General features: G+C 40.4%; 1 protein-coding gene across 1 annotated transcript; it reads left to right on the top strand.

Moving 5' to 3' along the window:
• The first annotated feature begins 11,262 nt into the window (after nucleotides 1-11,262).
• LOC124884695 (tumor necrosis factor receptor superfamily member 14-like) lies at nucleotides 11,263-18,014 on the top strand. Its single transcript, XM_047392775.1, has 8 exons — nucleotides 11,263-11,352; nucleotides 16,343-16,436; nucleotides 16,522-16,647; nucleotides 17,043-17,198; nucleotides 17,371-17,458; nucleotides 17,540-17,718; nucleotides 17,811-17,841; nucleotides 17,939-18,014. The coding sequence occupies exons 1-8, from the start codon at nucleotides 11,263-11,265 to the stop codon at nucleotides 17,973-17,975; spliced, it is 801 nt and encodes a 266-aa protein (XP_047248731.1). The 3' UTR covers nucleotides 17,976-18,014.
• The last annotated feature ends 8,444 nt before the right edge of the window (nucleotides 18,015-26,458 follow it).

The following is a 26,458-nucleotide window of genomic DNA, read 5'->3' as shown; positions in this document are numbered from 1 at the left end:
CTAACTGACAGTCAATATATGCCAAAAGTAAGGAATATATTTTTGATAAAGAATCAGAGTTATGATTTCATATTTGACAGGACTTATTTATTAGATTAAATTTGTAGAGTGTATGTGTCAAAATTACATTGGATTTACATTAATCTAAAACTTATCTTCATGCTAGACAAATCAGGAAGATGTGTGACTTATTTCAAAGTGAAATATTGATGAACTGTATAACGACTGAAGTTTGTGTTTTGTTGTTAATGGAACTGAGTTGCAGTTAAAAACATCTGGATTTTCTTTATGTTGTTTTCGTTAAATTCATAGAGACACAGTTATGTCAGAATTCATTTCTTTGGTTCTATGTAATGTGATCTTGATTACTAGAACATTCTTGTTTAAACCTTTTGCTGGATTGTCGCAGGGGTTGGACCCTGCGCCCAAAGGGGGGGAATGTCAGAATAAAGTGACATGGAGTTATTGCCAAGATCATTTTCTTCCACATCTTTGTGGGAAGATAGGATGTTGTTTTACTGTCAAAACCTGTCCACTGTGTTTTCTCAAGTTTCACAGACGGTGAAGGCTGCATTACCAGAAACAGCCACTTCCAACCTCCAGTCCTTTATTCCTGGCGACTGGATTCTGATCAGAGAATCTAGGAGAAAACACTGGAAGTCACAGGCGCTGGAAAGGCCCATATCAGATCCTACTAGACACCCAGGAAAGCTGCAGGAAAGCTCCAGCTCCTCCAGCTTCATCTGGCTTCCACGACACAAGTCATCTTCCAACTGGATCATCCACGGCCTGAAAGGTGTGAGGACAGCGGACCACCACAAGACAAAAAACTGTAAGCGGATCACTGGCGAGTGATTGAAGAGGTGGTTGAAGAACACTGTTCTTACAAGGGCACAATAATAGTTAATATTACACATAGTTTATATTCTACAACAGCTAACACGCTGACATATCACTTAAACTGGTTGTTTAAACTTAAAGTCAGACATTCTCATTTACAGCTTTACAGCAAAGCCACTATCTAACTCTTCATCTACTACTACAAAGGATACAGAAGCAGCAACACGATAACAGCAAATTTATCGGCTAGACACGAGCTAGGAATAAAATCCTTTATGCTAGCGAACCACCACATATGCATAACTTTATGTAAACAGAACTGCAGACAATTCAATAAATGCACTTATGGCCAGCAGAAACATAACTGGGTGCATCAAACGTACGGTTTATGAAGGCACACACTGTCAGTCATTCAGCTGCAGTTTTCTCTCTGAGCTGTGCTGCTGACACACACACACCTGTGGTGCATTCAGGGGCGCGTGGGAAATTCTATACTCAGCTCTACCCTTTTGTACAATCAGAATTTTAAAAGTAAAATACAAAAACAGATTTGTTTTTCAAGGCTTTAACGAGAATACATTTCCTGATTGGTTATGAATCTTTGATTTGGTATTTTAAATGTTAACCTCTCCATGTTCTGAATAATCACCAGTCATTTTTTTAGTCCAGGTCTCTGGGTGTGCAAAAAACAGTGCAAAAGATGACTATGTACACACTCCGAAAAAATGCATTCTTAACAAGCCTGCAGAAGATCCCACCAGGATGTAATTAGCTAGGTTGAGAGGGAATTGTTATTTGACAGAAGATGGCGCTCCTTCATCACAAAATGTTTGTTTCCTGGTTTGTTATTCTGCTATGCTGTGGTGCCAGAGGCATACAAGGAAGGAAAAGGAAAACGGTGGAAGACAAAAAACCCCATCTGTCGATATATATGTTTGTAAAGGTAAGTTTGCTGAATTTATATACAGATTAGCAGCAGTTTATGTTAGCAGCTGGCTCTGAGAATATAACTGGTGTTGGAAACAGCAACTATAAGGTTAACATTAAGTCTTAAATGTTCTCTGCTGTTGCTGAAGCCTGTGTCCCTGGGTGTGACGCATATTCAGTTTTAATTTCAGCTTTTTACCTAGAAAGTTTTCCTTTTAAAGCCAAAATGTAATCATGCCACTGTGTGTGTGTGTGTTTGTTTTAGAAGTGAGTTAAAACTAAAGCAGTTTTAGGACGCTTAACTCTAGTTGTATATTTATGTAAAAGGTTGGCTGGAAGTGCACAAAGACTAAAAATATGAAACTTGATTTGGAGATTCGCTTTGAAACAAAGATCGTTAAAAGTTTAGTTCAAACTGCTTTTTTGTTTTAAAGCAAAAACATTTTCGCTTTCTGTTCTTTATCTCTGGGTCTGTGGGTGTTGGCACTAAATAGTGGAAATGGGACAAAAACAAGCAATTCTGTCTACAACCGGGTCAGTAATACAGGATTGGACCTGAAACTTTATTTGTTTTGAACTATTTCTAAGTTGATGAAAGAAGTTGAATAAATACTTTGCACAGATTTTGTGACCAATATCCTAATGGTGCACTTTCTTTTACGTGTGTTCTTTATTGGACCATACACAAAGGACTTGTAATGAGAAATAAACTGAGCAGAACTTAATAAAACTACAAAAGGACAAGTGAAGCCTCATCCTTAACTTGGATGCCTGCAGCTTTCCACTAAGAGTAACCAAGACTTTTAGTTTAAATGTGATCAAACCCTCACTGTGTGATAAAGCTTGGCAGGTATGATTCACGTTGCTCGTCAGCAGATACCAGGAACAAAGGTTAAAGTTCTAAACTTCATATAAACATGCTTCTAAGTTAAAGTGAAACTGGACAGTTTCTTTATAAAACAGATACAGTACAGCTGAGACTTACTCTCCACACACTGGTTTCTTTGTTTTACTTTCCCATTAAAATCTTCATGTGAGACCATGAAGGAACATCTGATGTCCTGCTGGAGGCCTCACTTGCTCCAAAGCATCATGGGTTTCCATCATCAGTTGCCATGGTGCTGAATACAGGTAGAGAAGAGAGCCAGCACTGGGATTCTGAAACACCAAACAGAACCGAGCCTTACCTTTAGAAAGATGGTGATTCTGTTTCATACTAGGACTGCACAATATATCCCACAGTTGTAGTTAAGCAATATCTCTCTACACAATATTCATTTAGCAAGGACTGCAATAAATATGCAATAAATGAAACTAGAGGGATTAAATATATGTTTATAAACATGTTGTTTAATGCAGTAGAAAATATTTTTTCTAGAAGGACGTTAAGATGATCTGATAAAGTCATTAAGATCCTACAACTAAATAGTTTCACTGCTAAAACAGCAGATGTAGGCAGATGCAACATTTCTTTCTTTTCCAGGAGCTGAGTAGACTGATCACTGTCTTGGTTCTATGTTGCAAAGAAATGAAGCAGAAACACTTTAATAATGTTTAGTTATTTATTAATCACTTCAACATTCGATAACAATATCCCATATTGCATGTTTTCCTAATATTCTGCAGCCCTGACCTCCTACAGGTTAATACAGAGTGTGTGTTTCCTCTTTTACAGATGTTGACTTTCAGCAGTCAGTGTCACAACTCAGACCATCCTACATGTCTATAAGACGATGTGTTCAAGAAGAAAATCTTGGACAGCAACATCTGTACTGCTGGTAAGTTTATTTACTGCATAATGTAGAATATGCTGATAGAACAGTGCTTCTTATGAAATGGTTAATTTCTAAATAATTAAATCTAACTCTGGGTGTCCTCAGATGCAGATTTTAGGTTTGTTATTTAAAGTTTAGTCCTACGAGTTAAACTTGACAATAGAAATTGTAGTTTTATTTGCCAACACTATTTTCCACCTCTTGCAGAAAACTGTTGTCTCAACACTTGCTGAATGAAGTCCGAACCTGTTTCATTTTGCTCTTAGTTTCATTTTAAACTGAGGTTTTTATGATGTGAAAGCTGCAAGCCAATGAATTTAGAACAGCGAGCTCTGTGAACCTGAATGCTGAGCTTTTATATTATTATAGAACTGATCCAAAGAAAGCTTAAGCTGGCTGCTTTAATGCCCCCCCAACACACACACAAACACACACACACACACACAAAGACACACACACACACACACACACACAACTTACCTGGAGGATTTTAAAGCATTGAAATGGAGATTCAACATGTAAACAGGGATCTTAATAACTTCTGTGATGTGAAAATATTTTCTCTTCCTCAACCTTGTATGTGTCCCACTAAAGATATTTGGATCTGATTTCACTGCAGAAACTGTATGTGTATTCTGGTCTGTATTCCATTGCTGGTATTTTTATCTTACAGTCACATTTAAACACAATCAGATTTATTAATCCAAATGTGAGTTATTTGTGGTCTGTATAGTAGAGGTAAATGTTTCTGACCACATTTTAGATTTAATATGATTTATTTCCTTTGAGTCTGTCTCTGTGACCCTGATAATCCTCTGAAAGATAGTTGTGTGAAGCAGAGGACCCAAATATAGATAGTATCTATGAGAAAACATTAGAACTAAAAACATATTAAATATATTAGCAAGTAAAACCAAAAGTGCTGCAATGAAGCACCTGTAATAGCTTGTTCACATTTCATGTCATTCTTGAGTTGATGGAACAGTTCTGTTTTCCAGAGAGAGAAATGAGACGTGTAGTGGGCATTCTTCCTTATTGAAAGTAATTTTCAGAGACCCCAAAGAATGTCAGATGTTCTCACCAAATATTGTTGGATTCTCTTTTCATAAAGGCAATTTAAACAGAAAAGGTATGAACATAGAGAGGAGACAGTTGAGGTGGTTGAGGCATCTGTTTCTGATGCCTCCTGGATGCCTCTCCTGGGAGGTGTTCCAGGAACATCCCACCGGGAGGAGGCCCAGGGGACGGCACAGGACACGCTGGAGAGACTATGTCTCTCAGCTGGCCTGGGAACGCCTTGGGCTCCCACCGGAGGAGCTGGAGGAGGTGTCTGGGGAGAGGGACGTCTGGTTGTCTCTACTGAGTCGGCTGGATTTATCCTGGTTCCAGATAAAACAGAAGACGATGAGGTATAAACAAAACACATCAAAGTCAATAGAGAAGAAGATGGTTCCAGTATTGGAGAGACCGGTCCAATGGAACCACATCATTCCTATTCAATTACAGCTGTTAGCCACTCTGGGGTTGCTGGCTACCAGCTCTTAACAGCATAAATTAGCTGAGATGTTTGTGTTTAACATAATCAACAATTAATTAACTCTCTGCCTGAGGCCACCTTTAGGAAGAACATAATTCTGTGAAATTATTCACAGGTCTGGGATATCCCAGCCAGTGCTCAGCGCAACAATGCCTGCCATCCTAGATGGTATTTGTAATACCATGAGTCCATACATCAGATTTCCCAAACACGATATGTTCTCGACTCTCCACCTCAATCACCAACACCTCAATTTCTGCTTTGGTGAAACTGTGTTTCTTTGCTCTGTCCTCTGTGGTTGCCATTGTTAACCATGAAATAACATTGTTCAGCTGGCTCTTTTAACCACACATTGACGATCACAAGGTGCTTTGCATTGACAGTTTATGGTAGAATGTGGGCGTGTAGAGGACAGAACATGAGGAGGAACCTTGCATGCAATCATTGAGGTGCTGCTGTTGCGTTTTTCCATTTTCTTGCATCCTCTGCACCATTGTCCAGAATCTGCCACAAGTTAATACCTGGGTGGGGTGGGGGGAAGAGAAAAGGCACATTACATATTATATTTTCAATGTGGCATGACATTGTGTCTTACCTGTGGAAGCTTCAGCAGGTGCTGGCTGGGTGCTGCTGGTGTAGATGGTTCTGGTGCGGTTTCTTTCATCCAGGCTGCACAGTCCCCTTTTAGGCGTTTCACCGCAGTGTCACAATTGTTGGGACTGTGAAATTCAAGGATTTTAAATCTCCATGTAGCCATGGAGTTGAGACTTGTCATCTCTACACCAGATAGCTTCTCAGTCATTATTCTGTTTAAATTTTGTCCAATTTGTTTGGCCATATCAATTGTAGCTCCACTTAGCAATTGATTCAGTGTGTGCTTCAACATACGTAACATACGTATTAGTGGAACTACTTTGGAGCCTGATACTCTTCGCTCTTGGGAGAGCTCCACAGTCGCTGCCTGAAACGGTGACAACATAGTGATGCACTGAGCCATTGCCTCATATTCATTGGCTGTTAAAGGAGCCAAATCTGTAGCCAGAGTAGCCAGAGCTGCTGCCACTGCTTCTCTCTGATCATATATGTGCTGTAGCATTTCAAAAGAGCTATTCCTCCGGGTTTCCACTTCCTGCATCAATTTCATTACAGGGTGGCCCATTTGCACTTGCACCTGCTGAAGGTGCTCCTCGGCTGTGGTGCTGCTTTTGAAATATGTGAAAATCCTCCACACTCTTGAGCGGATGTCATCGACCCCAGGAGTCATATCAATGGATTTTTTCACTATCAGGTTGAGTGCATGGGCTATGCAGATAGCATGCCTAACTTTTAGTATTCTAGCAGTGGCTATCATGTTTTGGGCTGCATCCGTCACCAAGCATCTCACCTTTCCACTAATTCCCCACTCCTCCATGAGCTCCTGCACAACAGCTGCAATATTTTCAGCTGTGTGGCTACTGGGGAAGGGATGGACTCAGCAGAGTTGTAGCTAACTGCTCATCAGCACCAACAAAATAGCAGGTAACAGTTAGATATGCATCCATGTTAATGGATGTCCACATACCTGCTGTAAGGCTGACGCTGTCGGTGGTCAGCAACTCAGCCTTTGCCTTCTCCTTTTCCTCCACATACCTCTTCTCCACCATGGCCTTAACTGTATTCCTACTTGGAGTGGTGTATGTAGGATCCAGTTTTGCCAAAATGCCCTGAATTCTGGATCATTCACCACAGAGAAAGGCTGGAAGTCCTTTACTATGAAGTCCACAAGAGCTTCATCAAGCTCTTGCGTCCTGGATCCTAAAAAAAATAAAGAAAGAAAATAATAAAGAAAAGTAACTTCAATTTAACTTACAAACATTTAACTGTTATTCTTTCTAATTCTGCATGTATATCTATGTTATGCTGACCTTGATTGGTGGCACAAAGCTGAGTGTTCTCGTGTTTGGCTCTATAATGCCTCAGCATTGATGACGTATTATTATTATACGTCAGCAGCTGCGGGCAAACCAAACACTGCACCTGTAAAACCAAGATAACAACCCGTTCGTAACATATAATACGTGTAGAACGGGGATGTGAACCGGGGCTTGAGCCATCTTAAATAGACTGAATCGTGCCAGATGTTTGAAACTCCGCCAGTCAACTCACAGCAGTCAGCTGACTCGATAGTGAAGTGGTTCACACGTCATCGTGGAAGTCACATGAAGCAAGCTCCGGCCCACTGCTTCACCATAACTACCATGTCGAGTTTGAAGCGTGATTTGAAGCTTTGGTGTTAGAGGTAACGTCACTAGTGCCAGGTGTGCGGGCTGCACTGAAGGGTACACTCCCGCATGCACCACCCTCAGCAACTCCAGTAAGTACAACAGTTTTTTCACTTAACTTCTGTACATAAGTGAGTTCAGGAGGAATCTGCTCTTAGCCAGTGAGCTATTCAGTGTACCGTGGGGTCGGTGTTGCTGAACAGTGAGTGGGGGGGACATTAGCCATCATAGAGGCTCAGCTCAAAGTAACAGCTGTAAAATGCTTTGGCTTTAAGCAGTTTAAAGATTTAGTTTAAACCCTATGTTGTTTCAGAAACGGAAGCGTTCGGAATGAATCCCCCGAATAACAGAAGGCTAATGCTAGCGCTGCTTAACGTTGGTGCACTTGCATATGCACCACACACAGACGGAAGCAAACGCTAAATATAAACTAGGTCCTATTAAATTTGTGATATTTTTTTTAAACTCCAAAAGCACAACTGTTTACTCTTCAATTTCTACATTTTGATAATAATCAAACAGGCTCTGATTGCATTTTTTTCTCTGTTAAACAACAGAGCTGAAAGCAATGTGTACGAAGCACAGTCAGATGTTCAGATTAAATTCTGTGCTGTAATATAATAAAGTATTATTATAGAATCACATTTGTTTAATAAAAGCAGCTTATTCAGCCCCGTAATGTTTCTGCAGTCAACAGCTAAAGACCGAAGCTCATGTTTTGTTCGCAGATGTGTGGAAAACTTTCAGAGAGCTTCCCTGAAGTTCATCCCTTACTTTATAATTGTAAGAAGCAGGGTTGCTGCTACGTTTGATATTTAAACAGGGTTTATGTTGCAGGACCGTACATCACAGGAGGATGCGCTGGTGCTTTGCTTTTACTTTCTTTTCTCCATTTTCATCAAGTGACACTCTACAACCAAGACAGCTAGATGGGTGTGAATCTGGTGTTCGCAAAATGAAAGAAATTATTTCAAGAAAGCAGGGAACTGCTATAATAAATAGCAACCTAGGCACAGGTAGTGACAGTTTAATTTGATTTATTATTTATTTCAGTGTTGGTACAGAGGACTGAAAGATGCAGTGGTGTGGCCCCTCCTGACATCTAGATCTAGGCCTCTTCTTTTTCCCCAAGATGTCAGAAATTCTGTTTACACCACAGGGAATTAGGTTATTTCCACATAACACAATCACCTTAGCTTAATTTATGATTGTGCTATACATACAGTATACTGTATTTATGCCTCTGTATCTACAGTGAACATTGAATATATTCAGTCTCTTGGTTTTGTTTTCATTGCTGTAATAACAGTCATGGTCTATGTAAATTAGCTTTTTTTTTTTTTTTTACAAAGAAATATAAAAAAAAATAACATTATGTCAATGTTATATTAAATTTGTACAGGATGGTACCAATTAAATAAAAAATATACATCGTGAAAAATAAGTGCTTGCGTTCTCTGTAGACATTTGAGTTGACCTTGACATTGAAGAGGTTTAGAAGAAAAGGCCAATTTATAACGACCATGATTGATTTATTACAGCAATAAAACCATAATCCTTCCAAGGGTGCGAATTCTGTTTTTATAGAAATAGATGTGATTTTTTTATTAACCACGTTTGTAACCTTTAAAAAAAAAAGACACACAGAAATTTGTTCTTTCAAATGCTTCTTGACAAAGTCATGTGGCCAGTTAGGGACGCTGATGAGGACGATTGTGACGCTGGGTCCATGTGCCACATCACAGGTTTTCTCAGAACATTCGTTGAAACAGGTGTGGCGTGTTCAAATTGAATAATGCATCATTTATAAATGAATCTACACTATGAAGTTCATATTGAAATAAAAACTGGGTATTTGTTTGCCTAACATTTTTGCCTTTTCAGTCTGTCACCTTTTAGCTTCATCAGATACTCTGGTTCAGCTGTTGAGATTCTGGGCTGGCTGGGAGGTGCTTCCTTCTGAACTCCAGGCGGAGATTTCTGGGGAATTTTCCTCCTTCATCAACGTGCTTGGAGACATTGAAGCTCCCAGCTTGTGTAAAAAACTATGACAACTTTAAGGAAGCACGCAATTCTGCCATACACAGTTCACACTTTGGATTTGTTCAAGTATTCAGTGGCAGATGCATTTGATGTTATGTCCAAGAGGGCCTGCTAATGTTGGACCATTTGTTCGCTACTATACAGGTCCTTCTCAAAATATTAGCATATTGTGATAAAGTTAATTATTTTCCATAATGTAATGATGAAAATTTAACATTCATATATTTTAGATTCATTGCACACTAACTGAAATATTTCAGGTCTTTTATTGTCTTAATACGGATGATTGTGGCATACAGCTCATGAAAACCCAAAATTCCTATCTCACAAAATTAGCATATTTCATCCGACCAATAAAAGAAAAGTGTTTTTAACACAAAAAACGTCAACCTTCAAATAATCACGTACAGTTATGCACTCAATACTTGGTCGGGAATCCTTTGGCAGAAATGACTGCTTCAATGCGGCGTGGCATGGAGGCAATCAGCCTGTGGCACTGCTGAGGTCTTATGGAGGCCCAGGATGCTTCGATAGCGGCCTTTAGCTCATCCAGAGTGTTGGGTCTTGAGTCTCTCAACGTTCTCTTCACAATATCCCACAGATTCTCTATGGGGTTCAGGTCAGAAGAGTTGGCAGGCCAATTGAGCACAGTGATACCATGGTCAGTAAACCATTTACCAGTGGTTTTGGCACTGTGAGCAGGTGCCAGGTCGTGCTGAAAAATGAAATCTTCATCTCCATAAAGCTTTTCAGCAGATGGAAGCATGAAGTGCTCCAAAATCTCCCGATAGCTAGCTGCATTGACCATGGCCTTGATAAAACACAGTGGACCAACACCAGCAGCTGACACGGCACCCCAGACCATCACTGACTGTGGGTACTTGACACTGGACTTCTGGCATTTTGGCATTTCCTTCTCCCCAGTCTTCCTCCAGACTCTGGCACCTTGATTTCCGAATGACATGCAGAATTTGCTTTCATCCGAAAAAAGTACTTTGGACCACTGAGCAACAGTCCAGTGCTGCTTCTCTGTAGCCCAGGTCAGGCGTTCTGCCGCTGTTTCTGGTTCAAAAGTGGCTTGACCTGGGGAATGCGGCACCTGTAGCCCATTTTCTGCACACGCCTGTGCACGGTGGCTCTGGATGTTTCTACTCCAGACTCAGTCCACTGCTTCCGCAGGTCCCCCAAGGTCAGGAATCGGCCCTTCTCCACAATCTTCCTCAGGGTCCGGTCACCTCTTCTCGTTATGCAGCGTTTTCTGCCACACTTTTTCCTTCCCACAGACTTCCCACTGAGGTGCCTTGATACAGCACTCTGGGAACAGCCTATTTGTTCAGAAATTTCTTTCTGTGTCTTACCCTCTTGCTTGAGGGTGTCAATAGTGGCCTTCTGGACAGCAGTCAGGTCGGCAGTCTTACCCATGATTGGGGTTTTGAGTGATGAACCAGGCTGGGAGTTTTAAAGGCCTCAAGAATCTTTTGCAGGTGTTTAGAGTTAACATGTTGATTCAGATGATTAGGTTCATAGCTCGTTTAGAGACCCTTTTAATGATATGCTAATTTTGTGAGACAGGAATTTTGGGTTTTCATGAGCTGTATGCCAAAATCATCCGTATTAAGACAATAAAAGACCTGAAATATTTCAGTTAGTGTGCAATGAATCTAAAATATATGAATGTTAAATTTTCATCATTACATTATGGAAAATAATGAACTTTATCACAATATGCTAATATTTTGAGAAGGACCTGTACCTCCCAGTGTCATCTGCTACTATATACCCCAGTATGGTCTGCTACCACAACTCCCAGCAGGAATTGCAGCTGATAGGAAGGGGCGTCGCACCTCTGATGTCACAGTGGGTTATATAAGGACACAGGATGCACCCCACCTTTGCTTTGTCTCCCGCTGGAAACCGAGACGTGGTTACCATGCAATGGAGGCGCATCATTCTAGAGAAGAAACCACACGTGGGTTTTTATGAATTCTCCTCACTGGCCAAAACTCATGAGAAGCTCAACGAGTTAAGTTTCCTGGGATAAGAAGACCAGTAGACTTTACTTTACCGATCGAAGACGTGGATTTAACACGTAACCCAAGAAAAACCCACGGAGGCTTTCCAAGGAGACGAAATGTTCCTCTTTGTTTTTTGTTCCAGTCGACTGCTGACGGTCCGTCATATTTTTCCCATTTTGCCAAAGGAGGAAGGCCGGCCATCTTTGAGTTTGTTACGGACGCGTAACAAACTCCACCCTCTCCCCCTGCTCCAGAGAAGACGACACCAAGTAATCCCGTTTTTTTAAAATTTCTATTAGAAATAGCTGGGGCAGGATAGAGTAGGATTTTAGAGCAATTTAGAATCGCCACTTATAGTCCAATGGGTTCTAAGTTGTATGTGCTTACAATGTCTTATTGAAACTTTGATTGCTGTTGGACTCTGAAAGCCGCCGCACTTTGAAGCTGTGCGCGTCTCACTGTTATGAACACCTGAGCGCAGACCCAGGTGAACTTAAAGTTGGACTGCTAGAACCTCATGGTGGAATATTCACTGTTCCTTTGTCTTCACTCTTGTGTTTTTCCACTGGTTGCTGCCTAAACGTTTTATGACCCTTTGTGTCTCACCGGGCTCCAACTTTGGGGGTTTTATGACTGCAGCCTGGTGGAGGCTGCCTACAATGCTTCGCCCAGTTTTTGCCATAACTGCTGGTTTGACTTTCATACACACTCAATGTTGTTGTATCTTGTTTAATTAGTTATTTTACCCCTTTTGTGTTGTTGTAAATATGAATCTGAGAATATTATTTAATATTTAATATTAATATTTTACCAAATAATATTCCGGTCTGTTAAGGATTGTCCTGTGAATACCAGCCCCATTAAGGCGATGGTATTAGGACAGAATAGAAAGGTGTGAGACGAGCTCTGGCATTATTGAACAGCATAAACTCTGCACACATATGGAATGAATTCACACAATTTCTTAAAATACAAGAATTTATTAACAAAAATAAGTCAACTCAAAGTCAAACATATTTCAATCAACCAACTCTTTACTATGCTAAAACAATCCAACTAAACTACCAAGCAGAATTAAAGAATAATGAAGACTAATGGACTATGTACAATATAAACAAGTTGATTAAAGATGATTAGAAATCATGACCAAAAAGAGTGATGCAACATTACCATGCAATGTTTATGTTTGAGAACCAAGGATTATCTTGAAGAATCTGGAAGTGAAGTTAAGTTAGTTTTGGAACTAACTTAGGCAATAATCAGCAAACCTTTAGACAACCGTTCACAATGCACGATCAGATTAAATATTATTTTACTAAAATAATGTAATGTAATGTAATGTAATAAGGGCTGCACGGTGGTGCAGTTGGTAGCACTGTTGCCTTACAGCAAGAAGGTCCTGGGTTCAATTCCCGACCGGGGGTCTTTCTGCATGGAGTTTGCATGTTCTCCCTGTGCATGCGTGGGTTCTCACCGGGTACTCCGGCTTCCTCCCAAAGTCCAAAGACATGCCTGTTAGGTTAATTGGTCACTCTAAATTGCCCTTAGGTGTATGAATGTGCGTGTGCATGGTTGTTTGTGTGTTGCCCTGCGATGGACTAGCAACTTGTCCAGGGTGTACCCTGCCTCTCGCCCATAGACTGCTGGAGATAGGCACCAGCTCCCCCGCGACCCACTATGGAATAAGCGGTAGAAAATGACTGACTAAAATAATGTTTTAAATAATGATCTGCTGAATAAAACCAACCTCCTGGATGACTAATTCTCAACGGTGTCTAATTAACTGCATTTATTTATTAAAATAATATTTGGAGAAATATTATTGAGTATTTTGGAAAAGAGCCAAATCTTTCTGGAGAAATGGGGCTTAATGGTGTTTACTTAGTTATCAACTCTAGCAAATGATGTTCAGGGACTATTATTCACTAGCTTGAAAACTAACAACCTTTCTGTTGACTAGCCTTAATGCTAGCACACGTGTTCTTACCGGCTGGCCGTTGGGCTAACAAAGAAGCTAGCTAAAGTGCTAAGCTAGAGATAGCTTAGCGCCAGAATCAACACATACCTTTAAAATACCAGGGTTAAAATGCATAAGCGCTGACGGCGCGTTATGAGCAATGTTCTGGTTAAAACCACCCTTTAAATAAAGTTTATCTTAGCTTCAAAACATACAAAGAACACGAACCGGCCTGGGTGCTACAGGTAGCATGCTAGCACCAAGATAGCCGAGTTCCACAAAACAAACTTCATAACATGAAAATGTTTAGATCATTTAATCCTAAACCAATCTGTTAATCTGCCCAAAACCCAACCTCTGAACCTGTTGAGGGAATGTTGTCCAAGGGCGAAGTTTGAAGAAGATATCCGTCGTGAACAAAGAGTTAGCTTCCCGCTAACTTCTTCAGTTTCTTCCGATCAGAAGGTGCGTTCGTTCTGTGAACAAAGGTTAGCTTCCCGCTAATTTCCTCAGTTTCTCCCGATCAGAAGGTGACCAGCTGTTCGTTACCGTAAACACGGTTGCGGCCGTAGTCTTTCCTCCAGACTCGGCTTGTCGAAACAGCTTCTCCAAAAGTTCCAGGAAAGTATGTACCGGAATTTTAGTGTTGAAACCCCTGGCTGTGGTCCCAACAGTGTAGAACTTTTGCATGCTTGATTAGGTGAAGATTTAACACAGCGTTTGTGTTTATTTTGAGTAAGAGTGATTTGTCTGTCAAAATAAGGTCAAAGTTCCCCCACCTTCAGTGAAGTGGTTGTTTAAACTATGACATCTAGTAATAGTGATCAATTATTACTGATAATTTAATAATTGTAATTATCAAGGGCCTTGAGCCATAATTACAACACCAGAGGACATCTCTGATTCGTAAGTAATGATTTTTGGTCGACAAAATATAATTTTTTCAAATTATGATTTTAAATTATAATTCTTGATAAATATTAATGAATCAATAATCATAATTCTTACATAATTTGAAGTTCAGTTGTGTAATCCTGTTTTATTTTTTAAAACACATTTCAGCCCTTGGAGGCATATATCAGTTGGACAAAGTTGTTTATTAAAAAGCTCTACTTAACAAAACAGCTTAGTTGTTCTTGAGGTGTCATTTAATGACAGTTTTAACAGACTTAAAACACATTCTCTTATTTTCAATACAAAACCAAGTGTACTTTCAGGTGTATCTTTTTCCCCTCAACATTCTAAACAAAAACTGTAGTTTGGATATTAATCCCTTATGATTCTTGACCAAACTTGCATGATTTCCAAGTATGAGTTGATTGCTGCAGCTAAAGAAGTTCCTGGAACTGGCAAAATGGCAACTTCTTCATCTGAAAGGTGACGGGGCAGCAGAGTATTTGGGATTGACACTGTTGAGCCATGATGAGTGTGAGGCTCGTTCCAGTCAATCCCAGTCTTCATGAACCTACATAAAAAAAACATAATTAGTCATGTTAAAGTTTATTAAACATCACTCCTTAAGCTAAGAATCAACATTTTAACTAGAAAATGCTTCCAGTGTTGAGACAGGTAACCAATGATTTAAAGACTGGATCTTTAACCTCAGTAGGATCCACCATGGTGCCTTGCTCTGTATCTAGTCCAGAGGTGCAACGGTGACTGATTCCTTTCAATTCTAAGACCATGGGAGTTACAACCATCTTTAAAAGAGTCAAGATTTTGCTGGATTTGTGGAAAAAAGCTGCGGTGTAGAGCATAAAGGTGGACTTCACCATCCGGGTAAAGTGTTCCTTGATCTTCCAAACAAATGAAAACCTGATAGAAGTCTAAGACATGCTTGTAGAGACCTCTCCACATGCATGCACGTCTCTAGTCTGTGATAAAGGTGACACTGACAGGTTTAATTTGTGTTATGCATATCTTAAAGACTTAAAAACTTGTCCAATAGGAATACTGCAGATTACGAACATTTCTGCCTGTAATGTGAGAGTTCCTTCCTGTTCCTGATCATAAATTCATTACCTTTACGTTTTTCCTTCCTTTATCAGACCGTACTCTACATGGTGCGGAAGGCGCAGTTGGACGAGTTGAAAAATCTGAACATTTTCCTAAATTCGCGTCACGTCGACCAATCAGGGACTGGATGTGGCTGTGACGTAGGGTGAAAGACAACAGCGGAGAAGAAGTGGTTGTCAGTGAAGATGGAGGACCAGATCATAGTGGCGGTGTGCGGCAAGCCAGAGTTATATGACTCAACTAATTACTTTTACCGAGACAAGTACAGAAAGGACCTGGCCTGGTTATGTTTAGGCACAAATATCTTATATTTAGGAGATGTGGACATTAAAAATCGGCTGGTTTTTTTACTGAGCTGAGATTTATTTACTCACCGAAGACGGACTGGCGTTCAGCAGCGGGGATATAGCGCTGGTAGTTGGTGTCCTGGAGGCAGATTCGTCTCCCATCGCGGGACAGCAGATCTTCGAACTGGGTCCTGGATAGACAGAAGTACCGCTGAAATCAACCGTCATCCAGACGCAGCTCCTGGAGTAGGTGGTGGTAATCTCCGAACTGTTCCCGTCCCTGAAGAATCTGGTGAACCCAGGGACATTGACGTTGGCGGTAAAACACCTTGATTATCCGTGAAATCCATGTCCGCCATGTTCAGTTGAAACCAGCAAGCAGCAGATGGAAGCTCCTCCTATTTGATGACGCGGCAGAACGTTGCCGCTTGTTGCCAAATGGCAACGCGGAGTTCACACGGAATGCCAAGCGGGCAAAAGCACACAAATGACGTGAAATATTCGCAGAATCTGCGTTCAGTGTGAACGCACCATTAAAGATCTTTAGATATTTTTTAGCAAACGTGAGTGGGGCCTTTACCGACTTTGGAGTCAGCAATAGTTCTTACCATGGAACTCTCCCATAAATGCCCATCTGCAAGAAATCTGGTCATAATTCATAAAAGCCTTTTTTTCTCTTCACAGATTATTCTAATGAGAGCCTTCAGGGTCCATACCATCACATGTCATCTAACAGAGTACAAGATAGGAAATGAGTGCTGTCCAATGTGTCCTCCTGGTATGTTCCAATTAATGCTTACTCACTGTTTATTCCGATTTAGGCTCCATTAAAAACATAAATCTGGTGTTTTAATTTTCAAAAGGCAGCAGAGTAAAAACGGACTGTAAGGAGTTCAGAACAACATCATGTCTGCGCTGCACAGATGGGACTTATATGGACCTGCCCAATGGACTGAAGAGATGCAGTCCATGTTCTACCTGTGATTCAGGTGCAGTTATGTTGATGTTTTCTACTTATGTGCTTAAATAGAAGACAATGACTTCTTGTTTATTAAAGACGTTTCACCTAAATTATTTTAAAAAACTGGGGAGTGGTGGCCTAGTGGTCAGAGAGCAAAGTAAATTATTATTATTACCTCTCCTCTACGATGCTTCCTATCTTCTATTAAAGGACGTAGGACTGTTCTTGATCACTGAAAATCAATTTTTACATTGACACTATTAGTTACTTTCATATACCTCTATGCTTCTGATATCATATATATTTATATTTCTGCTGTTTTCATGCAGTTGGACAAACTGTTCTGTCTCACTATAAGATGTCTCTAAGTTTACCATGGTGGTGGAAGATTTATCTCTGCATGTGTAATCTGTGTGTTCACAGGAGCTGGTCTGATGGTCAAACAAGGATGTAGAACATATGCAGACACAGTCTGTGAACTAATGGAGGGGTTCTTCTGTACAGACCCTAAATCAGGAGGCTGTGGTGTAGCACAGAAACACAGGAGCTGTGAACCAGGACAGTACATCAGCAAGAAAGGTTGGTTTGATTCTCTTCAGAACATTCATCCTCTGACTTTTAGATGAATTCTGACTTTTACATTTTATAACCAAACATTGAAAATGATAAATTGAGTTACATGTTGGTCAGAAGTGAAAATATGATCAGAATCTTCTGACCAACTTTATGCTGACTGATTGTGTTTGTACAGGAACAGCCTCCACAGACACAGACTGCTCTGACTGCTTCAGTGGAACATTTTCTAATGGGACAATGTTGTCTTGTCAGCAACACAGACAGTAAGCAAGTCCGTTAAACAGCATGAACACACAGCATGTTTACCACAGTATTTACCTGCATGCACGTCTCTGTGATTTCAGATGTGAAAAAGAAAACCTTCAGCTGATAAAAGCAGGAACAGCTTCAACTGACGCTGAATGTGGAGAAGAAGGTTCCAATATCACAGGAATAGTGATCGGTGTGGTGGTGGTTTTATTCGTTTTAGCAGCGATTGTTGCTGTTTATCTTCTCAGGAAATATTGGAGGAAGGCAAAAGCAGGTGAGATGAATAAAGAGTGTTAAAATACTCTCAGCAGAAAGTAAATAATTTTATTTTCTGTTGTAATAATTGTAAAATGTTGTTTTTAACAGTCAATTGCACAAACGACAAAAACCCCAAAGGGTATGTAGGTTTCTAACTGAAGTGTAATGTTAACAGATATTAATAGAAATATTTAGCTTGTTAAAGAAATTAATTTTTCTCATCTTGTACATAATAGGAAGACGCAGAAGGAGCAGAACACAGCAATCGTTTAACAACACCAGGTAAGATAGAACTTTGTTCTTTACTACAATATTATAGGATAAATAGTTTTTCTTGTCAGTTTTCTGGAAAACTGAAACTTTCTCAGAGGAATAAAATAAACTGATCTGATAAATAAAGGACTGAGCTGCTGTACTGGATGTCTTCATCGGTATTTAATTGGTTTGTTTCATTTTTTAAATTTCTTTGTACAGAATAGGACACCTTTCAATAAACACGTGGGTGAAAATCTGTTTACTGTAGATTTAATGTTCTTCAGGATCCAGATACAACCAAGCTGGATGCTGAGTCATTGTTTTTACAGTGATCAGAAAAAAACTAAAACTCTCTTCTCCACCAGAGTCATGATCATCATCTTAGACTGATCACTCTGCACAGAAGCTCAAATTGTTAAAAATTAGCATTAAGATATTTGAAGACTGCAGACTGTGATGAATTGAAGATTACATGAAAACCACTAACTATATTAGCTCTGTGACTGTAACCCAGAATGATTTTAGAGGAGGAATGTACAGTAAATTAATAACTTCATGTGTGATGAAACTGAATCATTTTGTACAGTTTTAATAGAAACCTGAGATCTGAGAATCACATCAGAGGTTTTATCCACCGCCTTGCTCCACTTATCATATCTTCAGTCTGGGTCACCAGAACCTGCCTTTGAATATTAATATTATTAATATTGTAAATGTTATCTGGAGTTTTCAAGAGTTTTGCTGCTTTTTCACAAACAACATTGTATTTTTTTCTATTTACACATAAAGGACACAGCCTGGAACAGAACAAATTTCATTTTTTCCTAATATCTCTGTTTTCTGATTTCTCGGGGCTGCACGGTGGTGCAGTTGGTAGCACTGTTGCCTTGCAGCAAGAAGGTCCTGGGTTCCATTCCTGGCCTGGGGTCTTTCTGCATGGAGTTTGCATGTTCTCCCCGTGCATGCGTGGGTTCTCACCTGGTACTCCGGCTTCCTCCCACAGTCCAAAGACGTGCCTGTTAGGTTAATTGGTCTCTCTAAATTGCCCTTGGGTGTATGAATGAGTGTGTGTGTGGTTGTTTGTGTGTTGCCCTGCGATGGACTGGTGACCTGTCCAGGGTGTACCCTGCCTCTCGCCCATAGACTGCTGGAGATAGGCACCAGCTTCCCCACGACCCACTATGGCAGAGGTTCCCAAAGTGGGGGGCGTGCCCCCTAGGGGGGGATCAGCGCCATTGCAGCAGGGGCGCAGTATAAATAACTGAAAAACTGTTTTGCTTCCAAAACAACTTCCTTCCAAGTCAAACTTTAGAAAACATGACGAATCATATCTTGAAATAAGTCATTGAAGACAACAAGCTGCAGAACACAGTGATTTCATGCATGCAAGCACACATATCTGTCCTTCAGAAACATTTCCTGAGATATTTCCTGGTGCAGGATTCCAGAGAATATGACTGGATCCGTGATCCTTTCAGTGCAAAACTACCTACCAACTTCAGCACATCAGAGGAGGAACAGTTCATTGATGTCATCTCTAATTCAACAAGGCGGCTACACTGGGACTGGGTGCATTTTGGATCGGAGTGGAGAAAGATTATCCACTGCTAGGTAAGAGAGCCCTGGCCATACTTCTCCCTTTTGCCACATCCTACCTTTGTGAGATAGGTTTTTCTGCTGTGGACTCAATTAAGACAAAATACAGATCAAAGCTGGACATTGAAAACAAACTTCGAGTGGCAATCTCACAATTGCAACCCAGATTTGAGAAGATCTGCAGCAACAAGCAGGCTCACACCAGTCACTAAAAAGATATGAAGATGAAAGATGTTGTTTTCACAAGAAACCTTATTTTTCCTCTTCGGGAGTTGTTCATGTTTTAGACCCATTTTACACAGTTTTGAAAAACAGGTTAATAGCAATGTTGAATATTGTTATACTGTAAAAAATTACATTTGAAATGTTTACACTGTAAAAGATGGTTTGTTGTTTTGTTACTTAAATGACTCTGTAGTTTATTTTATTGCAACCTGTAATTTACTACAGTTTACTGAGTTGTGAAATAAATTTCAATAGAGTTTGTAAACAAAATACGTGTGTGTCTGGTCGGAGGGTCGATGTGTGCTGGGCAGCGGGGCAGCAACATTTCCCTATAAATCAAAGGGGGGCCCAGGAGAAAAAAGTTTGGGAACCACTGCACTATGGAATAAGCGGTAGAAAATGATTGACTGACTGATCTCTGTTTTCTTGTTACTAACATCATGTCACAAAGACACACGTTTACCACACTAATTATGTTTAGTTGTAACCTGAAAAATCCCAAAGATGACACAGTGAGAAAGTAGATACTAGGACTTTTGCTCCAACAAGGTGTTAGCTCAACTGTTAGCTGGTTCTGACCAATCACTGATTCCTCTGTCCTCCACTTGTCCATTTGTCTTATTTTATGCCTGCGCTACACAAACAGGCTGATTCAGAACAGGTGTGGTAGCAATCAGGCCTGGGTGGGGCCAGGGAAATCTGCTACCTTTATAGTCATATTTGCCACAATGTGGTTGAACCTTCTCTGAAACTGCAGATCTAAATTGATGTTTAGAACCAAAGAGGTTTGAGGTTGTTTGTGTGTTAATTTGTTCAGCCTTTGTCGAGTTTTTGGACATAATGTTTTAATTCCAACACTTGTTTTCCTTTCCATGTCTACTGCTGTCTCCCTCCATGCAGGAAAGCTGGTGGCAAAGTCAGAGATCAACACAGTTCTGTTCAGATTCTATAAATGCAGTTTATATATCAGATTTTAGGCATGTGAAGATACTGGATCCATGACTGTCTATGATCTTCAAGTTACATAAAAACTTTTAAGCTATGTTTTTCAAACAAACTCTGGACAATCTAAACTTTTGCATGATAATGTGATGGTAGGTGAACCCAAGTTCTCCTCCTCTGCTCTAGAGTCCAGTAACAGCTTGCTCTACATCATTATATCCAACACCTTTCATTGTACTTGGATGATGGTTTTAACCAACCTAAAGGCTACATGAAGTTTGGAGGTCTGTAGCTATTGATTCTGCAGAAAGTTTGCAACCAATGCCCACTGTGCCCTGGCATCCTCTTACTCCGCTCTCATTATAAATGGCCTACCACTTCATGGTTGAGCTGTTGTTCCCAGTCCCTTCTACATTGATATAACACTACTATCAGTTGACTGTGGAATAATTAGCAGTGAGGAAATTTAACAAGCTGACTTATTGCACAGTTGGCATCCTATCATTTCCTGAGATCGATCCATTCTTCTACAAACATTAGTAGAAACAGTCTGCATGTCTAGATGCTGGATTTTCTTCACTTGTGGCCATAGAAGTGACTGGAACACCTGAAATTATTGATTTCCAGGGGTGAGTAAAGACTTGTGGTTATATGCAGTTTTTTTATGTGCAGTGAAATTTACCTTCTGTGCTTGTTCATCTTCCCAAAACCAGCTGCTGTTTAATACCCAGTGTCTTTATATTCTTTACCGTAGGCCTGGAGAGCCTTGCTTTTACACTTTTAAGTTTAGTTTGCATTACCTTTAGAACTGACCTGCTGCCTTATTGTTCTCTCTGCCTCTTTTTTTCATGTTTACCTAAAAACATATTCCCCTTGTCTCAGTCACTTTGTCCACCTAAAGTCACGTAACACCATGTTTAGACAAAGTCAATTGCTTCGATTCATTTTAAAATTAACTTACAGTGAGGAAAATAGGTATTTGAACACCCTGTGACTTTGCAAGTTCCCCCACTTAGCAATCATGGAGGGGTCTGAAATTTTCATCTTAGCCAATCAGCAAAACTTCTGGCCCTCAAAGACCTGTTAGTTCGCCTCTAAAAAGTCCACCTCCACTCCACTTATTATTCTAAATTAGAACCACCTGTTTGAGGTCGTTAGCTGCATAAAGACACCTGTCCGCCCCACACAATCAGTAAGACTAACTACTAACATGGCTAAGACCAAAGAGCTGTCCAAAGACACCAGAGACAAAATTGTAGACTTCCACAAGGTTGGAAAGGGCTACTGAGCAATTGCCAAACAGCTTGGTGAAAAAAGATCAACTGTTGGAGCAATTATTAGAAAATGGAAGAGGCTAAATATGACGGTCAATCTCCCTCGGACTGGGGCTCCATGCAAGATCTCACCTCATGGCGTATCAATGATCCTAAGAAAGGTGAGGAATCAGCCCAGAACTACATGGGAGGAGCTGGTCAATGACCTGAAGAGAGCTGGCACCACTGTTTCCAAGGTTACTGTGGGTAATACACTAAGACGTCATAGTTTAAAGTCATGCATGGCATGGAAGGTTCCCCTGTTTAAATCAGCACATGTCCAGGCCCGTCTTAAGTTTGCCCATGACCGTTTGGATGATCTAGAGGAGTCATGGGAGAACGTTTTGTGGTCAGATGAGACCAAAATAGAACTTTTTGGTCTTAATTCCACTTGCCATGTTTGGAGGACGAAGAATGATGAGTACCATCCCACAAATACCATCCCTACTGTGAAGCATGGGGGTGGAAGCATCAAGCTTTGGGGTTGTTTTTCTGCACATGGGACAGGACGACTGCACTGTATTAATGGGAGGATGACCGGGGCCATGTATTGCGAGATTTTGGGGAACAACCTCCTTCCCTCAGTTAGAGCATTGAAGATGGGTTGTGGCCGGGTCTTCCAACATGACAATGACCCAAAGCACACAGCCAGGATAACCAAGGAATGGCTCTGTAAGAAGCATATCAAGGTTCTGGAGTGGCCTAGCCAGTCTCTAGACCTAAACCCTATAGAAAATCTTTGAAGGGAGCTCAAACTCTGGTCGACAGCCCAGAAACCTGGCTGATCTGGAAAAGACCTGGATCTGGAGGAATGGGCAGTTTGTGCAAACCTGGTGAAAAACTACAGGAAACGTTTGACCTCTGTAATTGCAAACAAAGGCTACTTTACCAAATGTTAACATTGATTTTCACAGGTGTTCAAATACTTATTTACAGCATTAACACACAAATTATAAAGAAATCATACATTGTGATTTCCGGATTTTTTATTTATTTATTTTTTTAGCTTATGTCTCTCACAGTGGACATGCACCTAAGATGAAAATTTCAGACCCCTCCATGATTTCTACGTGGGAGAACTTGCAAAGTCGCAGGGTGTTTAAATACTTATTTTCCTTACTCTATGTTGCCAGTCATCAATAAACGTTTTTATTAAGTCTCGACAATATGGGACATGTTAATAATTGGTTACCTGGTTAGAGCAGCTGGTAGGTTACAACTTTTAAGTGAATCACTTTTAACTGAATGTTTCCAGCATTAATATCCTATTAATTCCACTGCATGAAGGTTGAATGCAAAGGCATTTAGATATAAATTAGAAGTAGAGTTTTAAAAATATATTTTTAAAAGCAAGGCAATATTGCAACAGCCAACAATTCATTAGAAATAATAATTCATAGAGAGGTAATCAAAACAACTCAGTCTGGATACACTCACTGTATTGTTTGTAGTTTCCACAGGTGTGTGTTCGTGTTCTCCTGGTTCTGCCTTATTGTGCACGCCTCAGTAAACCAGGCTGTGTTGTGACAAGTTTAAACAGATTCTTCTGAGTCATCTGTAATGTTTGTTTTGAATCACTTTGAGAGTAAAACAGAAATGAAGGTTTTACTATCTTACTAAAGAACTCCATGACAGAGCTGAACCCATTTTATTGGATGTTTATCTGTCGCTTCATTAAAGCTGCTCTTTGGTCCATTTGCTTTTTTTATTTCTAAACAGAAAATTGCGTGTTGTTGCTTTTAAATTCACAAAAAATAGAAAGTTGAATTTTAATGATATAGTCTATTAGTACCTGTTGCCCCAATCTGAATGTAGTTTTGAATTCTTGTGACCAAAACACAAATAATTAATAATACGTTTACAGTTCAACATACAGCATGATTTCCTTTAAATAATTGTAAATAACCATCTTTGGCTTTTATCAAATATAACCAGAAGTTATCTACATGAACTATTAGTGCCTACACTGCTGTAGTCTGTTGCTTTGAACCCGTCCAGCTGATAAAACGGAGAATTTAAAGCTGCTGTGCAGAGAGCTTCACAGAGATAGAGAAATATAACAGGATCTTATTTTAGAGTGAAATGCAGAGACAAATATGTTAAATGATCGTTGTCTCTGTCCCGTCTGCTCCGTGCTGTTTTGGGCTGGGCCAGCTGTAAGTGATGTGCAGTCAGCAGAGAGACCCCCGCCGTCCCCTCCTGTTATCTATTTACCGTTTAATATGCAAATGAGTCTAGAAGTAGCCTAGCCTCCGGTGTCCCTGATTTCTATCTTAGCTGGTGCAAAACTCCCTCCTCCCCACCTTCCTCCTACACTCACCCCTCCTCCCCATCTTCCTCCTACACTCACCCCTCCTCCCCATCTTCCTCCTACACTCACCCCTCCTCCCCATCTTCCTCCTACACTCACCCCTCCTCCCCATCTTCCTCCTACACTCACCCCTCCTCCCCATCTTCCTCCTACACTCACCCCTCCTGTGGCGCATGTAACATCGAGGACAAACCGCAGCGACTGCACCCATAGACGGGTAATATCAGATGGTGTTTGCTGCAAAATTAACCACAATGCTGAACATTATAGAGCTGCTAAAAACATTACACGGCTTCTTGCCCGATGTTTCTTTATAAAAGGGCCGGAGGTGAAGAGGAGGGGGATGTATTTCGAAGCAACACCTGCTGAAAAACGTTTTTATGCATTTTCTTCAAATCAGCATCCATGCATGACTGCATAATGCGTTGCCTGCACGTTTTGTACTGATAAAGTCCATGATTTGAAAGTCTTGTCCAGCTGTTGACTGATGTTTGTCAGGTTTAATGAAGAGGGTGTTCCTGCTGTGTTCCTTGATGTTCATGATGCTATTTGTTCTCTAAAGAACCTCTGAGACCAGAAACAGAACAGCTGCATTCAGACACAGCTGGAATCTGGTTAATAATTAGGTGACTTCTGAAGGTAGCTGGTAATAATTTTATTATGGTGGATCAGAGTAAATGGAGAGGATTACATAAGAACAACTTGTATTTGTTAAACAAAAACAAAAACATTTTCTTCCACTTCATGGGTAGGAGCTACCTTGTTCAGCTTCAATCTCAATAAAGAATATTGCACTTTGTGGTTGCATTGTGACAAAATGGAGAAACGTTTGCAGGGTGTAAATACTTTTGCAAGGCACTGTTAATAAATAAAAAACAACCCAGCCTCTGCTCGGTGGTGTTGACCTTCTAAAGTTTTAGAACACAACTAAAATATCCCTTTAAATCGATTTGAATAGAATGCTGATTTGCTTTGATAGCTGATATTCCCAGTTGGAGCTTGAGTCCATCTTGTGGAGCTGTTTTTATCTGTGAAGGTTTGTCAGAGCTATTTCTGACTGATCTTAGAGGCAGACAAGCAGGATCAAGGTCTACAGTAGCAAAGATAAGAACGCAGCTATCTGCTGCTGCAGGAACACCAGACAGCTTCTCCTCCAGGCTCAGCTGAACCTCCTCAGGTCACAATAACGTCAAAGTAGCTAATGCTCTGTAGCGTCTTTATTAAACTTTTTGTTTACCTCTTAGCTTTACTTCCATTTTACCTGGTATCTCAAACTGTCCCTTTAAATATTCCAGATGCTCCAGAAAAGTGCAGACTATTAACAGGCTCTGCCAGGAAATCTGGCCTTTGTCCTCTTTGGACTTTCCCACTGTGGACCCCCAGTTAACAATTCACACTCTTCCTTGTTATTTACATAGAGACTTGTCTTTTCTAACAGAGGTGATGTTTACTGGTCTCTCAAGCAGAGACGATATCAGTCAGAAATTCCTATATTTAGATTTGTAAGGAATGTTCTCAATATAATCTGTGATTTCTTTGTTTCAGGGTGTGGTTTGACAAACAATCCTAGCTCTTCAGCTGAGACCGTATTACCTTGCTGAACAATAAAGTATTTCACTGATTTCTATTCACTTTTTTGTAATCTTTTTCTGGGTTGTTTTTACCATCCTCCTTTCTGAATGTTCAGTGTCTCAGATCTTCCCGGGACTGTGGGTTCTTCAAGACAGGTGTCATCTCTGGAGCGTACAGTGTTCAGGACACAGATTACAGGTGCCACTGTGGTTTTAGTCAGCATTGTTAGTTTAATAAAGAAGGTGTTTTGTTCTGTGTTGTGTAAATGTCATCCAGGTTTGTTTTTTGTCGCTTGTTTGCTCTGTGTGCAAAATTCTTAATTTAAAACACGGACTGAGGAGAAGCAGCCTGGATCTGCAAGCAGCAGCACACATCGAACTCTCCAACCAGGTTGTAGAAAGTGTTCCAGGTTCCAACCAGGTTCCAGCATGTAATCTAAAGGAGAGCAGCCTGTCAGTCCGATCATGCAGAGGAATGCTTCTGGTGATTATGTAGAAATGTGGACCCTCCTCAGGCAGCAGCAGGGTGACTGTTTACTTAGA

This window comes from Girardinichthys multiradiatus, chromosome 1, assembly GCF_021462225.1.
Source record: "Girardinichthys multiradiatus isolate DD_20200921_A chromosome 1, DD_fGirMul_XY1, whole genome shotgun sequence".
Lineage (NCBI taxonomy): Eukaryota > Metazoa > Chordata > Actinopteri > Cyprinodontiformes > Goodeidae > Girardinichthys > Girardinichthys multiradiatus.
Note: the sequence above shows the minus strand (reverse complement) of the source record. Positions and strands in the feature narration are given on the sequence as shown.

Excerpts from the sequence above, each read along its gene's own strand:
- LOC124884695 (XM_047392775.1), top strand. The coding sequence starts at position 11,263 with ATGCACCCCACCTTTGCTTTGTCTCCCGCTGGAAACCGAGACGTGGTT. Across the intron at positions 16,437-16,521 it reads CTGTCCAATGTGTCCTCCTG|GCAGCAGAGTAAAAACGGAC; the intron begins GTATGTTCCAAT and ends AATTTTCAAAAG. Across the intron at positions 17,842-17,938 it reads AACGACAAAAACCCCAAAGG|GAAGACGCAGAAGGAGCAGA; the intron begins GTATGTAGGTTT and ends TGTACATAATAG.